Below are 17,258 nucleotides of genomic sequence, written 5' to 3' on the forward strand. Positions count from 1 at the left end.
TAACACTGCATTGCACCTTTACTATATGTTCAGTGTATATTCCACCCAGATTTCAACTCTCTCAAACAGAAATGGATAGTCTGGTTGACCAGCTTTCAGAACCCTTTTTCATTAGTTGGCGATTTTAATGCCCACAATCCCCTCTGGGGTAGTCAAAATGTAAACAGATTTGGTAATGTTGTTGAACGGACAATTGAACATTTTGATTTATGCCTCTTGAACGATAAGTCTGCTACTTACCTCCACCCGGCCTCTGGCTCAATGACGGCTATCGATTTATCTATTTGCTCTCCAACAATTTTTATGGATTTTCAGTGGAGTGTACATAGTGATCAATGTGGCAGTGATCACTTTCCTATTTTTATGAAACTAGTAAAGTGCTTACCAGAAGAAAGAATTCCAAATTGGCAACTCCACCGAGCCAACTGGAATGCTTTTTCAGAACAATGTTCACTAAATATAAATCATGACAAACTCAGAGATACAGAAGATCCACTTAACTTTGTTTCTCATTCATTACTTAACATAGCTACTAGCACAATACCAAAATCAAGTTCTTCCCCTCGTGGACACAATCCTTGGTTTAATACTGAATGCAAGGAAGCTGTAAAAAAACGTAAAAAAGCACTGAGGACATTTAAAAAACACCCGAATAATGATAATTTACAAAAATATAAACAGATACGCGCTAAAGCTCGCAACACCATAAAAAAAGCAAAAAGACAGTCTTGGCAGAATTACATTTCTAAATTGAATATTCATACATCTATTCACAAAGTATGGGAAATGATTAGAAAAATAAGTGGAAAGTACATAAGTAATTCTGTTTCTTATTTAACAAAAGCAGATGGAAATAAATGTACAGAAAGGCCCGACATTGTGAATTTGCGAGCACAGGAATTTGAACATAACTCATCAACTGACCACTATTCCCCAACATTTAGAATTTATAGGTATGAAGCTGAAAGTCAGGATCTTAATTTTTGATCAAACAATGAGGAAGATTACAACATCCCATTTAGCATTGCCGAATTGAGAGATTCAATTAAGAAATCTCACGATACGGCAACTGGTCCAAATGATATTCATTAGCAGTTTTTAAAGCATTTACCTGATGTGTCCCTTTCAGTTGTATTGGATATTTTTAATCGAATTTGGAAAACGGGTGTTTTTCCCGTTTCTTGGCGGGAGGCTACCATTATTCCAATCCCAATTGGAAAGTCCAAGCCTGGAAAAGATGCATCAAAACCAACAAATTATCGGCCTATCTCTTTGACCAGCTGCCTCTGCAAGACAATGGAGAGAATGATCAATACTCGGTTGGTTTGGTTTTTAGAAAGGAAAAGATTACTAACCAAATTTCAGAGTGGCTTTCGACAAAATCGAAGTACTGTTGATCAGCTTATTCGACTAGAGACTTTTATTCGTAATGGCACTATTCGAGGTCATCATGTGGTGTCTGTCTTCTTTGACCTTGAGAAGGCATATGACACCACCTGGAAGTATGGTATTCTGAGAGACCTTTATAATGTGGGGTTAAGAGGCAGACTGCCGATTTTCATTAAAAACTTCCTCAATAATAGAGTGTTCCGAGTTCGCCTTGGATCGAGCCTCTCAAAATTATACAATCAAGAAACGGGAGTTCCTCAGGGTAGCATACTTTCTGTTACTTTGTTTTTGTTAAAGATCAACAACATTGTGGATGTTGTCACTCCTCGGTTGGACAGATCATTGTTTGTGGACGACTTTTGTATTTCTTGCTCTTCGGAGAGTATGCCGACCATAGAAGCAATTTTACAGAACTGCCTAAATAGAATCGAAAAGTGGGCTGATGAAAATGGTTTTCGCTTCTCAAGAACAAAAATGGTATGCATTCACTTCTGCAATAAAAGGTCTTTACACCCTGATCCGAAAGTTAAAATAAGTGGTTCTGTCATCCCGGTTACCCAACAAACAAAATATCTTGGCCTGGTATTTGATAACAAGCTAACCTTTAAAGCTCATATTGATCATGTGAGACAAAAATGCCATAAAGCCTTAAACCTTTTAAAGGTAGTATCTAAAATGGATTGGGGTGCGGATCGCATTGTCCTGCTACGTCTCTATAGGTCTTTAGTCAGATCAAAACTTGACTATGGCTGTGCAGTTTATAGCTCTGCTCAAAAGTCCTACCTTGATAAGTTAAAACCAATACAAAATCAAGGACTTAGAATTTGCCTTGGAGCGTTTCGTACTTCTCCAATGGAAAGCTTGTATGTGGAGGCAAATGAGCCTCCACTGTCTTTAAGATATCAAAAACTATCTCTTAACTATGCAATCAAATTAAAGAATAACCCATTAAATCCAACGTTTGAACATACCTTCAGACCACAATACCAGTTTTTTTACGACCTTAAACCATCTTCCATCAAACCGTTTGGCTTTCGTGTTCGAGAAGCTCTAATGCAAGTTCTTGGTACCACTGATATTTCTCCATTCTTAGTACCCAATATTCCTCCTTGGGCGATCAGCGAACCTTTAATAGACTTGACATTAGCAACATTCAAAAAGGGCGTTACAAGCAATCTGGTCTACCTGGATAGATTTGGAGAAATAAGACACAAATATAGGAACTACCATGCTATCTATACAGATGGATCAAAAGATCACAATAAAGTAGGATCAGCCTGTATTAGTGGCACAATAAAAGAACAGGTTAGATTACCAGACAGTGCTTCCATATAAACGGCCGAGTTGTTGGCTTTGAAAATGGCTTTGGGTATAATACAAAACACTGACGGAAAACAATTTGTTATTTTCACGGACTCTCTATCTAGTCTAATGGCTTTACAATGTAGAGATCTTAAACATCCCTATCTTGTACAGTTTCTAGAATCATTATACAAAGTCGGTGTATTATTTGTTTGGATTCCGAGCCACATAGGTATCAAAGGGAATGAAAAAGCTGATATGTTAGCAAAAGAGGCACTTAATATGGCTGTAACAGAAATGAAGATACCCTATACAGACTTAAAACCAAAGATTAATGAATACATAAAAATAAAGTGGCAAACGTCATGGGATTTAAATCCTGGTAACAAACTCTACCAACATCAGCCTATAATTGAACCGCGTACTACAATCCCGTTAGCTAAGCGACGGGAAGACGCTGTGCTAACTCGTATTCGAATTGGTCATTCTCGCTTATCACACTCCTATTTACTTGCAGCAGAAAATCCTCCCCGTTGTATATCATGTAATAGTACACTCTCAGTTAAACATATACTTCTTGAATGCATTGAGTTTGCTCACAACCGTGTCAATTTTTATAATGTACCTGATCTGAAAACCTTGTTCAGCGAAGTTCCGCGATCATGCATCATAGAGTTTCTTAAAGAAATAAATCTTTTTATTAGGTTTTAGATATTTTATTCAGTATCTAGTCTTACAGAGGAGATTTTAAGCCGCCATCCCATATAAAGAAAAGCCACACCATTTGAACATTAAAGACCCTACCGTACTTCTGTTCGAAAAGAGTAGGGAATTTTGCCCGGTAAAGTAGGTCACAGTTTCTATCGTACAAGCTCTACTCCCTAATTAAATTGATAAATTCCACTCCCGAGAAACAGGTTTTGTCAATAATAACTTCACATATTAAGGTCCAGACACTTACATGACACTTAGTGTTGATAGTGTCGTTAAACATTAATCAATCAATCAATCAACATACTATGTATTTCTTCTGCTTTCACATCTTTGATGTTTAAATATTGTTCTGCTGCTTCCACAACCGTTTTGATCCTGTCACTTTTCCTTTCCTGCCTCGTGGCCACATTGATGACTTGACATATAAAAGCTACAAAGTTCTTTTTATTTATTTATTTTATTTTTTTTTAATGGCGCCGTGTGAGTGGCTGCCGGTTACAGCAGCTCTGTACTTTTCTTCCACCTTTTAGTGTTTTTATAGTATTTTAGTCTTCTTCTTACTTACGTCGCATTTGGTCGAGTGTGCAGCTACATATGGAGGTTCATATTGTTACTTTTCTAGTCTGAGCCTTGATGCTCTTTGAACTTTTGAGTTCAACTGTGGGAAACCACTTCAGCCACGGCTCCCCATTCAACCAAGGCTCAATTGTTTACACCCGGGATCAGCTGTTAGCCCTGTGCCACACACTCCCTCTCTGCGCGGAGAGGCCGGAGATCCCCAAGGAGCTGTGGAGGAGCAGAAGAGGATGCAGGTCGGGAGTGAAGTGCAAGAAGCAGAAAAGACGGTACAAGCCATGTCTACCGTCTGTCATCATAGGGAACGTAAGATCTCTCCCCAACAGGATGGAAGAGCTAACGGCGCTGACCCGACTGCAGAGGGAGTACCGGGAATGCAGCCTCATGTGATTCACGGAGACGTGGCTGAGTGAACTTTCTCTGGATTCACACGTCACACTGGACGGATTCCAGCTGGTACGAGTGGACAGGAAGGCAACGGAGAGCGGTAAGAAGAAGGGAGGGGGAATCGCTGTGTTTGTGAATGATAGATGGTGCCACCCGGGACACATCTGTGTGAAGGAGCAACTGTGCACCAGAGATGTGGAACTGTTAGCGGTTAGCATGCGGCCGTACTACCTTCCGAGGGAGTTTTCACATGTTATTGCTATGACTGTGTACACCCCCCCCTCAGCGGTCGCTGCTGCAGCTATAGAGCAGATCCACACCATCGTCTCTCAACTTCAGAACCAGCACCCCCAATCCCTCCTCCTCATCTCCGGTGACTTCAATCATGCTTCCCTGTCCTCTGCTCTTCCCACCTTCACCCAGTATGTCAAATGCCACACTAGAGACAATAAAACTTTGGACCTCCTGTATGCAAACATCAAGGATGCATACACCTCAACCCCTCTGGAGAGAGGCCTGCAGATCATCACAGGCCATGGTAAAGGAGTGGGGAGAGACCAAGCCTTTGGGGACAAGATCTGGGCAGATGAACTCAATCTGTTTTTCAACAGATTTGAGTCTGCCCCCCCTCCCTCCCCTACCAACTCACCACTCTTCACCCCCACATCCCCATCCCAGCCATCCTCTACCCCCCTCTCCATAAGTGATGATCATGTGAGGAGTCAGCTGAAGAAGATCAAGGCAAGGAAGGCCCCGGGACCGGACGGCATCAGCCCTAGAATCCTCAAGGACTGTGCTGACAAGCAGTGATCTACCTGCTGCACAGATCACTGCTACACCTGGAGGACAGCGGGAGCGCTATGAGGGTCATGTTTTTTGACTTCTCCAGTGCCTTTAACACCATCCAGCCGTCACTACTCAGAGTGAAGATGGAGAGTGTGGGAGTAGACCAACACCTGACTGCATGGGTTATAGACTACCTCACCAACAGACCACAGTATGTGAGGCTCCGTCACTGTGTGTCTGACATGGTACTCTGCAGCACAGGTGCCCCTCAGGGTAGGGTGCTCTCCCCTCCCCTCTACACCTCGAACTTCACACACAACTCCACACAGTGTCACATCCAGAAGTTCTCCGATGACACAGCCATCGTTGGTTGTGTTTCAGAGGGGAATGATCTGGTATACACGACGGTCATCAGGGACTTTGTCAGCTGGAGTGAGCTTAACCAGCTGCAACTCAACACCAGCAAGACAAAGGAGATGATCATTAACTTCCAGAGGAAAACATCTCACTTCACACCGGTGAACATCCAGGGAGCGGACATAGAGTTGGTAGACAGCTACAAATTCCTGGGTGTTCACCTTAACAACAAACTGGACTGGTCCGTCAACACTCATGCCCTCTACAAGAAGGGCCAGAGTCGCCTCCACCTGCTGAGGAGACTGAGGTCCTTTGGTGTGTGCAGGACTCTTTTACGGACCTTTTATGACTCTGTGGTGGCCTCAGCCATCTTCTATGCTGTGGGCTGCTGGAAAGGGGGCAGCACGGACAGGGACAGGAGCAGGATCAATAGGCTGATCAGGAGAGCGAGCTCTGTCCTGGATGGTCCTCTGGACTCCGTGGAGAAAGTGGGGGGAGAGAAGGATGTTGGCTAAGCTGACATCCATCATGGACAACACCTCTCACCCGCTACATGACACTGTGGGTTCCCTTAGCAGCTCCTTCAGCAGCAGACTGTTACACCCACGGTGTAAGAAGGAGAGGTTTCGCAGGTCCTTCATACCGACCGCTGTCAGGCTCTACAACACCTGCACCACCTGAACCATGTTGTTTTCACTATGTATTCTTTACACTGTATTCTTTACTTGCGTATCTTGATTGCTGCTGTAACAAGTGAATTTCCCCGCTGTGGGATAAAGAAAGTACAAATACAATACAATACACTCTGCAGTGACACCACTCTGGTGCTGCAGGTGAGCAACTTATTGGTTTGTTTTGGTTTCTCATGTATTTCTCATTTTAGACCCTGTGTCACCTTGATGTGTGGAGCTACCGAACGAGCCACAGTATCTGTGGCAGCAGGAAGGCATCGCTTGATTGAACTTCATGGATTCACGCCACAAGCCATCATCATCCTTCCAGAGGCATTCCTGCCGACCAGCCTCATACTTTATTTACACGGTAGTTATGCTGTCTAAAATTATTGCCTTCCTGCCAGTTTGGCATCTTCAAGAGGAGGGAACAAGGCAACTTCTTCTCCCAGTTAGGTCTCCCGTTTGCAGTTTTTCAGTTCCCTTCCTTTGTGGTGCTATTTTGTTTTGGTTTGCCCTGCACCATAGATTTTTGTTGTTACCCCTTTTTTCTTATTGGTCGCTTTGGTGAACAAATTATTAAAGGACTTCTTTTCTGACACCGTCCTGCTTGTTTGCCATTTTGGGTCCAACCAAGTTCACGGTGTGACAGAATCAAACGACCACACTGATGGACGCTGCAGAGCAGGAAAATATTCTTTTCTGGCTCATGGCCAGACTGTTAGCCACCATGAGAAAGTTCTAGAAGACATGTCGACCCTCATTAGAGACATTCATGCCCGGACCCTTGCCCATACCGCCTTCCCTGAAGACCAGCCCCTACACGCTGTCCCAGTCTTGCCCCCCTTCATGCTGCGCAGCCCCTCCATCCGGGAACCCAGCATTCCTACCCAAGGTCTAGGTTTGGAGGTGATTTTGGTCAGTGCGAGTTGTTTGTCCACCAGTGCTCCCTCATATTTGCGCAACAACCAAGCATGTACGTCACAGACTCCGCGAGGTTAGCATACACGCTAAGCCTCTTTTTGGGGCGTGCTGCCAGCTGGGCATTGGCCATCTGCAAGAAGAAGCCAGAGCTATGTGACAACTTCCCCCTGTTCGTGACTGAGATGAAGAGAGTGTTTGACCACCCGAAGCGAGAGCGAGAAGCAGGCCTGCGCCTTCTCCATCCGCCAGGGTAACTCCTCCGTCGCAGACTACTCTGTCACGTTCCGCATTCTCCCGGCCAAGAGCGACTGGGAGGAGAAGGCACTATGCTGCAGCTACCTAGGAAGCCTCAGCTCCCGTCTTAAGGACGAGCTAGCAGCGCGGGACGAGACAAAGTCATTGGAGGAGCCTATTGCTCTGTCTATTCAGTTGGATGGTCGACTGCGGGAATGCTCATTCCAACGCCAAATGGAAACTCCCATCTTTCCACAACAGGCATCCCCATCCCCGCTTCCTCCTTCGGATGTCAGTGGACCGTCTTCAGGGGACTCCGGCGGGATCGAGCCCATTTAGCTGGGAGCCAATCGCCTGTCGTCAGCCGAGAGGAGCCGGTGGCTGCGCCTCCATCTGTGCCTCTACTGTGGGGAGGCGGATCACTCGCTCGCTGGATGTCCGGTTCACCCTGGAGGACGCTGATCATCTTTCTCCAGCGAGAGGTCTTCAAAGACCACAACTGTGGTCGGACGTCTCCAGATCGAAGGTACGCTGTCATGGTGGCAAGAGGCATTATCCTTAAACGCTCTTATTGACTCAGGAGCGGACGATAATTTTATTGACTGAGTTAGTCAAGCGTTTCAACATTACATACTGTTTTGTTACCTTCTGCTAAGACTGTGCGCTCGCTTGATGGCCACCATCCAGCTAGCATTACGAGCCAGTCCACTCCTTGTTCCCTCCTCTTTGTGGGTAACCATGGGGAGACCATTCGTTTTTTTATAATCCCATCGTGTTCAGTTCCGGTGGTCCTTGGCCTCACATGGCTTAAATAGCACAGCCCCACAATTCACTGGGCTATACTTAAAGTTACCAACTGGAGCGATCTTTGTCACACTCACGGTCCGCTGCAACACCCGCTTCTCACGCCAATCGTCGTCCACCGGCTCCTCCAGACCTAACCTTAGTGCCCAAGAAGTATCATTCACTCCACAAAGCTTCCTCCTCACTGTCCTTATGATTGCTCCATTGATTTGTTGCCATGTGCACCTCTTCCCTCTACTCGTCTTTATAACGTCTCTCAACCTGAACATCAGGCACTTGAGGATTAGACTTCCTCTTCTCTCGCGGCGGGTCACATACAGTACATCCATTGTCTTCTCCCCTGGTGGCTGGGTTTTTCTTCGTTAAAAAGAAGGATGGCTCGTTGCGACCCTGTATCGATTTTCGCGGCCTAAACCATATTACAGTCCGAAACAAGTACCCACTTCCTCTCCTTGATTCGGCCTTTACTCCTCTGCACATTGCAGTCATCTTCTCAAAGCTAGATTTGCGGAATGCCTATCACTTAGTACGTCTTTGCAAGGGTAACGAGTGGAAGACGGCTTTTAAAACCCCACTGGGGCACTTTGAGTACTGCGTCATGCCATTTGGCCTAACTAACGCTCCTGCTGTCTTCCTGCTGTCCTGGTGCTCCAAAGATTATAAGCCAACCGTCAGTTTGTCATGGCAGAAAAATGTTTATTCCATTCCTCCTCAGTGCCGTTCTTGGAGTTTATTGTGGAGAAGGGCCGAATGGCCGACTCTGACATCTAAAAAGCTTGTGCAGAGGTTTTTGGGGTTCGCCAACTTTTATAGGCGCTTCATACCGAACTTCAACAAGGTCACAGAACCTTTGAATAAGCTAACATCTTCTAAGATTCCCTTTGTCTGGACCCCAGCGCCTGACACTGCTTTTAGGCGATTAAAGTCATGTTTTACGTCTGCTCCTGCGCTGGTTCACCCTGACCCGTCTCTCCCTTTCTTTGTCAAGTGGATGCGTCTGACCCAGGGGTTGGGGCCGTACTCTCCCAGCGCTCTAGCTCAGACCAAAAGTTGCACCCCTGCTCCTTCTAGTCCAGACGACTTTCTTCTGCGGAGCATAACTATGACATAGGCAACCAAGAGCTCCTGTCGGTCGTCCTCGCCTTGCAGGAGTGGAGGCACTGGCTCAAGGGGGCGGCTCATCCATTCGTCATCTTTACAGACCACGGAACCTATCCTACATTCATGCCGCACAATGCCCCAACCCTCGCCAGGCACGTTGGGCCCTCTTCCTCACTAGATTTAATTTCGTCCTCACTTACCGCCCTGGATCTCTCAATGGGAAGCCCCACACTCTTTCTAGTGTGTTCGCCCCTCCGGTGGAAGTTTCTCCCCCGAGACCATTCTACCTAAAACCTGGATTTTGTGAGCGCTGCAATGGAAGGTGGAGAGGCGAGTGTTCCTCCTGTCACAGCGCTTCTGGTGGCCGTCCCTGCATGCTGACACCAGGAGTTTCGTAGTGACATTTTCAGTGTGCGGAAGGTTTGGTTTGGTTTGGTTTAGTTTATTTGAACATGAAGGTTACAATGGAATACATTTCATGAATCATTTTTTCACAGTTCCACATGTCCAAAAGGAGTAGGAAGAAGCAAAGCTTATTTAATCCTACCCCTACTCCATTCTACATCTATTACTGTACATGTTGTTCACTTCCTGCATTCCATGTCATGTTTTCTGTGATAGTCAGGATAATACATAATAGATAACGGTAAGACACCCCTCCCAAAGAAAAAAAGAAAACAAATTGATATATATATATACATTAATAATAATAATAATAATAATAATAATAATAATAATAATAATAATAGATAGATAGATAAATAAATAAATAAATGCTTAAAATAAATGTGAATAAAGAACAAAACTTATTTTTTTATAAACAATTTTTTTTATAAACAAAAAAACCAAAAAAAATAACAAACCTGACAGAATAATCATTGTGATGGTCAAGACTCTTCTGCCTTGTATTTAGCAAACATCAGCTGCTTGTATTGTTTTTTGAATTTGCTCATCTCTGTACTTTGTTTGAGTTCCTTACTCAATCCGTTCCATAATTTAATTCCACACACGGAAATGCTGTGGCTTTTCAGCGTTGTTCTCACGTATAAATGTTTTAAGTTTAATTTTCCTCTAAAATCATATTTCTCCTCTCTGATAGAGAAATACTGTTTGAGGTTTTTTGGTAACAAGTTATTATTAACTTTACGTATACATGATTCTAGCGGTTTGAAAGTGTACTAAATCTGCAAATTTTTATATCTGCGATTTTAAAAATAGAGGGTTTGTATGTTGTCTATACTTGGCATTGTGAATTATCCTCACAGATCTTTTTTGCAGTACAGTGAGTGATTGAAGATTGCTTTTGTAATTATTTCCCCATATCTCCACACAATACATTAAATATGCTAATACTAAGGAACAGTACAGAGTGTGGAGTGATTTTGAAGAACATATTTTGCTTTATTCAATATAGAGATATTCTCGCCACCTTTTGTTGTATATATTTAATATGAGATTTCCAACTCATTTTTTCATCTATTACAACCCCAAGGAATTTATATTCTTCCACTTTTTCAATATCCACTCTATTAATTTGTATTTGGTCGTACGTATCCTTTCTACTATTACCAAATAGCATTATTTTAGTTTTACTTAAATTCAGGGATAATCTGTTCCTGTCAAACCATGATTTTAATATGACCATTTCATCCTTGACCTTTTTAATGAGTTTAATGAGAAGGAACAAGTCATCCAATCAAGCAGCGGCAGGCTTGCTGCAGCCACTCCCCATCCTCTCCCGTCTGTGGTCACACATAGCCATGGACTTTGTCACCGGACTACCTTCTTCCAGGGGCTTCACTGCAGTCCTTACCTTCGTTGACAAGTTCTCAAAGTCGGCCCACTTCACTTCAAGCTCCCCTCCTCCATCGAAACAGCTAAACTTCTGGTCCAGCATGTGGTCCGCATCCATGGTATCCCCGCTCGATGTGGTGTCAGACAGAGGCCCGCAGTTCGCTGCTGCTACCTGGAAGGCTTTTTGTAAATCTCTTGGAGTGATTGTGAGTCTTTCGTCAGGGTACCACCCTCAATCGAACGGACAGACTGAAAGGGCCAACCAGGACTTGGAAGCAGCTTCCACTTCCTGATCCTGCTATCTGCCCTGGGTGGAGTATGCCCACAATACCTTGGTATGCTCTTCGATGGGCCTCTCCCCGTTCCACGTGGCCCACGGTTTTCAGCCTCCCCTATTCCCCTCCCAGGAGGAAGAATCATCGGTGGACTCTGTGGCCTCCCTGTTGAGCCGGGTCCACTTTATCGACTGGGAGGGATACGGCCCAGAGGAATGTTTGTGGGTCTCTCGTTCGCTTATTCTTGACGACTCCCTTCTCGCTGACTTTTGTCAGCAATTCCCCGACATGCCAGACAACCCATCAAGGGGTTCCACTTAATTGGGAGAGGGGAATACTGTCACACTCTGCAGTGACACCACTCTGGTGCTGCAGGTGAGCAACTTATTGGTTTCTGTTTGTTTTGGGTTTTGTTTCTCATGTTTTTCTCATTTTAGTCCCTGGGCCAACTTGATGGGTTGAGCTCCCGAATGAGCCACAGGTGTTCCTTGTCAGAGTGCCTCTTTATATTCACATCTGTGGCAGCAGGAAGGTGTCGTCTGATTGACCTTCATGGACTCACGCCATAAGCCATCGCCATCTTTCCAGACGCATTCTTTCCAGCCATCTTCATCCTTTACTTACACGATAAATATGCTGTCTTGTTTATTGCCTTCCTGCCAGTTCGGTGGCTTCTCCCAGTTAGCCCTCCCGTTTGGAGTTTTGTAATCTTTATTTTCGGTTCCCTTCCTTTGTGGTGCTATTTTGTTACTCTTTGCCCTGCACCATAGATTTTTGTGTTTACCCCTTTTTTCTTCTTGGCCTCTGTGGTGAACAAATTATTAAAGGACTTCTTTTCTGACACCACCCTGCTTGTTTGCATTTTTGGGTCCAACCAAGTTCACGGCATGACAGAGGGACTGGTCATGGGTTCCCACTAATTGCCCCTGGTGTGACAGCGAGGAGCGAAAATGATCTAGCTATGCGGGATCCATCTTTGGCAGTTTGTACTGTCACAAGGCGGCGTGTCGCCGGTGGCAGAATCCCAGAATCCAGAGAGACCCAAGTAGTGTATAATAATTTATTAACAAAAACAGAGAATAACAAAAAGTGTCCACAAGAGAAAAATACAACAAAAACCTCCTGGCGTAGTCAAGGGAAAAACTCAAAAAGACAGTACAAGAACAAAAGACGCTGCACACACAGAGAGCAGGAAATACAAAAACATATAACAAAAAAAACACTGCGGAAAAAATAGCAGGTAAAGGGAAGGTAACAAAAACATCACCGAAACACTAATGCGAACAGGAGGCACCAAATTAGCATGAATGAACGTGAGAAGACAAACAGGCAATGGACAGACAACAAGACAGGATTTAAATAATCCGGGTTTGATTGAGTACAGGAGTGCATGAGCTCCTCCCCTAGGTCGGCAGGTGTGCTGCAACAAGGAGACAGCAGAGGGCAGCAAAGCAGTACATAGCTCATGACACTTTTCGGTGGGTTGAAATTTATTCTGAACTGCATTTATGATGTAGACAAACTTCCTGTGAAATTAGCAGCTTTCCACAGGCAAGTTCTTTTATCTTGGTGTCTAATTTACAAACAACTTCTCACCACATAGGTACCTTATTTGGAATAACAGAAATATTTTGAAAATGAGTTGCTTTTGGAAAGGTGGGTTCATAGCAACCTTACTTTGGTGGGTCAGCTGTTTAACGCAGAGGGACTCCTGTTTTCTTCTCAAGAATTTCTATTTACATATAACCCCTATAACCTCCATATTACCCCCCAAGGAATTTGCCATAGTTTTTGATGCTATCCCTTTAGGTATGTGGCGGTACTAAGGTTATGAGATAGACTTTTAAAAATTGAGAGCCTAACCCTAACGCCACCTTGGGAATTACACCCAAGGAAATGATTATCCAATATAAGTTTGTTGCACCTACGAGGCAGAGGAAGTGTTTTTCAAAACATACGGAGATATTTTTAACAATATATTCAAAAGAAATGCATTAAAAGTTACCACAAGGAAGGGTTTAAAATATTTGTCCAATTAAAATAAAGTTTGCAATCTGACATCAACTCCACAATAAAAGCAAAAAGTGATGCAATCAAAAGAAGGATATACACTGAATCAGATTTAATAACTACAACGAAAACAATGACTAAAATAACTAAAACAGCGCGACACACCCACACAAGCCTTCCAGGGTAAACAGTTAAAAACATCAAAGCCCAGCCAACACGGTAAGCGTTAAAAGCACAAACCTTGGCAACAAAAAAGGGAAACGCATTAAGTGTCCGTAAAGTCAAGCAGCAGCCAGTCGTTACCATGTACCCGGCATCATGATGGAGAGGGGAAAGAAGCACCCGAATTACCCTCGCAGCCACAGCTCCGCGTCCGTGATGTCACCGTGTAGAAAACGGGGCAAAACTGTCGGCATAAAGAAACGCCACAAACAGCAAGGACCACAAGGGCCTGTGGAGAATGACACAGCCTGCAGCCAACAACCCACTTTGCAATAACAGGAGCTCTATAACAGTAGGGCCACAATATAAACACCTACACTGTCTAATGGTAATTGTCATACAGCAACATACCCAAATTTCCTGAGGAACCCGCTTGCATGAGGCGACCAGAAGGGGGCGTACTTCAGCAGTGCTGTCTAGTGGCGATTGGCTCACGATCACAGCGGCAGCACTATTAGGTTGGATGACCAAGTCCATCCTGCCACAGGTCCTTTAATGCTGTTTAGAAATCTTCCTGACCTTCCACTCCCGTCGGTCTCTCTGCGTGACCCAACTGACTCACCTATGGGAAGGATGTGTTTTTCACCTTCTCCTAAAAATCATAGCCTTATTTCAGAAAGATGTTGTCTGTACCTCACATGTAATTTCTTACTGGAATTGTTTATGACATTGTTTGGAATAAGGCATGGATGATTCCTCACAAGTACCTCATCACTAACAAGGTGAGGAAAGTATCTTTCAGAATTATTCACAAATATTATCCCGCTAATCACTATATGACCACATTTAAGAATGATACTGATATTGATATCTCTTTGTGGGGACCTGCCAGTGACTGTCTTACATCTTTTCTGGCATTGTCCACACTCCAAAAAGCCGTGATCACATCTTCAAGGACTTTGTTTTGTCGTGGGAAAATCCTCTAAGAAAGAAGAAAAGGCTTTTTTTTCTTATTAACTATTGATTAGTTTGGCTACATTTTTCATCCACAAATGCAAATATAGCGGTAAAAAAACTAATTTCATTTTTTTCCTCCAAGATGTTGAACAATATATTCAACGTATAAACAAATCTGACGACAAAAAGGCTGTCAAAACTTGTTTGTTATTAATAAAGTTGTTAAAGTAAAGCAGTGATATTCCAATTTAAACAGCTATAAGCAGAGTGCAATGATGGGTTCATCTCGAGGTTGTTTCGAAAGGGAAAAATCATCCATCCAAATATCTTCCCAGCAAGTGATTTCGTGTTTATTCTTTCAGTGGCGAAGAAAATGTAAAATTATTTTGGAAGAAGGAAAAGAGAGCTTATAAATTGCCCACATGCACCACGGAGGAATGAGAGTGATTCCTCATAGGGATGGCAAGATGGCGCCGCTGTGTTTGGCTTGCTTGCTTTGGCTTGATTTTCTCCACTCTGATAAACTTGATTTGCTTTTCCTGACAGAAACGTGGCTTTGCCCCGGTGACAACAGCGCTTTCTCGGAGCTCCTCCCCCCAAACTATTTCTTCCTCAACACGCCGTGGCCATCTGGGAGGGGTGAGGGTATTGCTACTGTTTACAAGCAGACCTTAAAGTGCTTCCTATTCTCCACTAAAGCCTATACCAGCTTTGAGCTAGTGTTTTGTACTCACACTGCCCAGTCCCATTTAATGTGCTGTGGTTTATCGCCCACCCAAGTTAAACAAAGACTTCATAAATGATTTCTATGAGTTTTTGGCAGAAATCATGTTCAAGTTTGATAATACACTAAGTCCCCAATCAACGAACACAATTGGTTGCAGACAACCGTTCTTAAGTGGAATTGTTCTTAAGTAGGGAACAGGTAATATTAGCATATGATATAGCATGATATAGGTACTACATGTACGTGTATACATATACAGTATATGTGTATGTATGTAAATATGAGTTTGGATGCAGTAGTAATATTAAACCAGGATAATGAATGAAAAAAACAATAATAAAAGTGATATAATAATACGTAATGATAAATGTTATTTACCTTTGAAGAGGAGTGGTCCAGCATACGTCCTTGTGGAGGAGTTGGAGGAGGAGATATTGAAAAAAAGGACAAATGGTGGTGGTGGTTAGACTCTTCTAAAAGAGGTAGTGTTCTGTGGGTGTGTAGAATCAAGCAGGCCTATTAACTCTTCAAAAACTTTAATCACACGCTCTGTCTGGGTTGTATCATAAAGCTAACACTTAGCTTTCTATTTACTGGAAGCTCCCATTAGCAGTATCACCGTGCGCTCTACTGGTCAAGCATGTACAGTAGCAGTATACATACTGTAATGATTGAGCAGCCTAAGCACTACAAGGCAAAATAAAATAAAATATAAACCAGTCGGCTTGTGTTCGTATCGGCGAGTGTTCGCTAGTCGGGTGTTCGTAAGTTGGGGACTTAATGTATACTGATCTGTGGTGACTTTAACATCCATGTCTGATCCCCCTCAGATCAGCTGGCTCAATGTTTTAATTCTTTGCTGGAATCTATTGGTCTCACCCAGTCTATTGCTTGTCCCACTCATCAACTTGGGCACACACTGGACCTCGTCATCTCCCATGGACTATCTGTGTCAGTTAATAATGTACAAAATGTTCCTATTTCCGATCACTCCTTCATTTGCTTCCAGACGCTAGCACCTCCAGCTGCACCAAAACCTGCTCCCATCTCCCACTGCCGGGTTAGCACCTCCACAACAGCCAATGACTTTGCTGCTGCATTCTCAGGCACAGACCTAAAATGTGCCCGGACACCTTCCTCCCCTCTTTCCATTCCACATGCTCCCAGATCCTGGACTCTGTGGCACCATTTAAGGACAAAGCTACTAGACTCACACCTGAACCATGGCTGAATGAAACCACTCGCGTTCTGAGACGGCAGTGTCAGCAGGCTGAACGCAAATGGAAGAAGGATGGACTTCCTGTATTACTGGGCATCTTCAGGGACAGTCTTGCCACTTACCATAAAACCGTGAAGGAAGCATAAAAAAAATATTTATCCAACATCATGTCTCGCAATAGCCATCACCCCAGAGTGTTATTTAGCACCATTAATTCTGTCATTAACCCTCTCACTGCTGTTTTTAATGATGTTTCTGAACGCACCTGTAGATCACTTAAAATTTTTTTTATGGACAAGGTTGCAACAGTCAGACAATCCATCCAAAAAGGTCTCATCTGCTAGTCTGCCCGACTCCCCTGTAAAGCACACTTTTGAGAACTTTGAGCCAATCTCCACTTCTCTTCTTAAAAAATCAGTCCAACAGTTAAACCCCACCAACTGCCCTCTAGACGTTCTCCCTGCAAGGATAATGAAGGAGGTTATACTGTAGATACCATTAGTCCCAGCATTGTTCTGTTTATGAACAGGTGCTTCAGGCTGGGTATTGTCCCCACTGCCCTTAAGCAAGCTGTAGTTAGACCACTTCTTAAAAAAACAAACCTAGACCCATCAAGTCTGTCCAACTTACGTCCAATCTCACATCTGCCGTTCGCGTCCAAGGTCATGGAGAAACTTGTCTTCTCACAACTGCAGTCATATCTGTCTATCCATAATATTGCTAACAAATTTCAATCTGGCTTTAGAACCCGTCACAGCACAGAATCCGCATTATTGAAAGTACACAACGACATCCTCACAGCCCTTGACGCTAAAAACTCTGTTGTGCTGGTACTTTTAGACCTTCCAGCTGCTTTTGACACTGTGGAC

At 43.7% G+C, this 17,258-nt stretch overlaps 1 protein-coding gene across 10 annotated transcripts in view; it reads right to left on the reverse strand.

The window, feature by feature from the left end:
- cdk10 (cyclin-dependent kinase 10) overlaps positions 1 to 17,258 on the reverse strand; it is a 56,569-nt gene that overhangs the window by 33,803 nt on the left and 5,508 nt on the right. For 2 of the 10 annotated variants that reach the window (XM_054775281.1, XM_054775276.1), the window contains exon 4: positions 15,549 to 15,577. The exons of 4 other annotated variants lie outside the window; for them this stretch is intronic. In XM_054775281.1, the coding sequence (XP_054631256.1) occupies positions 15,549 to 15,572 (24 nt within the window). In that variant the 5' untranslated portion in view covers positions 15,573 to 15,577. Of the gene's footprint in view, positions 1 to 13,897; positions 15,525 to 15,548; positions 15,578 to 17,258 lie in introns of those variants that run through there. 4 more of the 10 variants (XM_054775272.1, XM_054775273.1, XM_054775271.1 and 1 more) reach the window with 4 other exon arrangements.

Source organism: Dunckerocampus dactyliophorus, chromosome 5 (assembly GCF_027744805.1).
Source record: "Dunckerocampus dactyliophorus isolate RoL2022-P2 chromosome 5, RoL_Ddac_1.1, whole genome shotgun sequence".
Lineage (NCBI taxonomy): Eukaryota > Metazoa > Chordata > Actinopteri > Syngnathiformes > Syngnathidae > Dunckerocampus > Dunckerocampus dactyliophorus.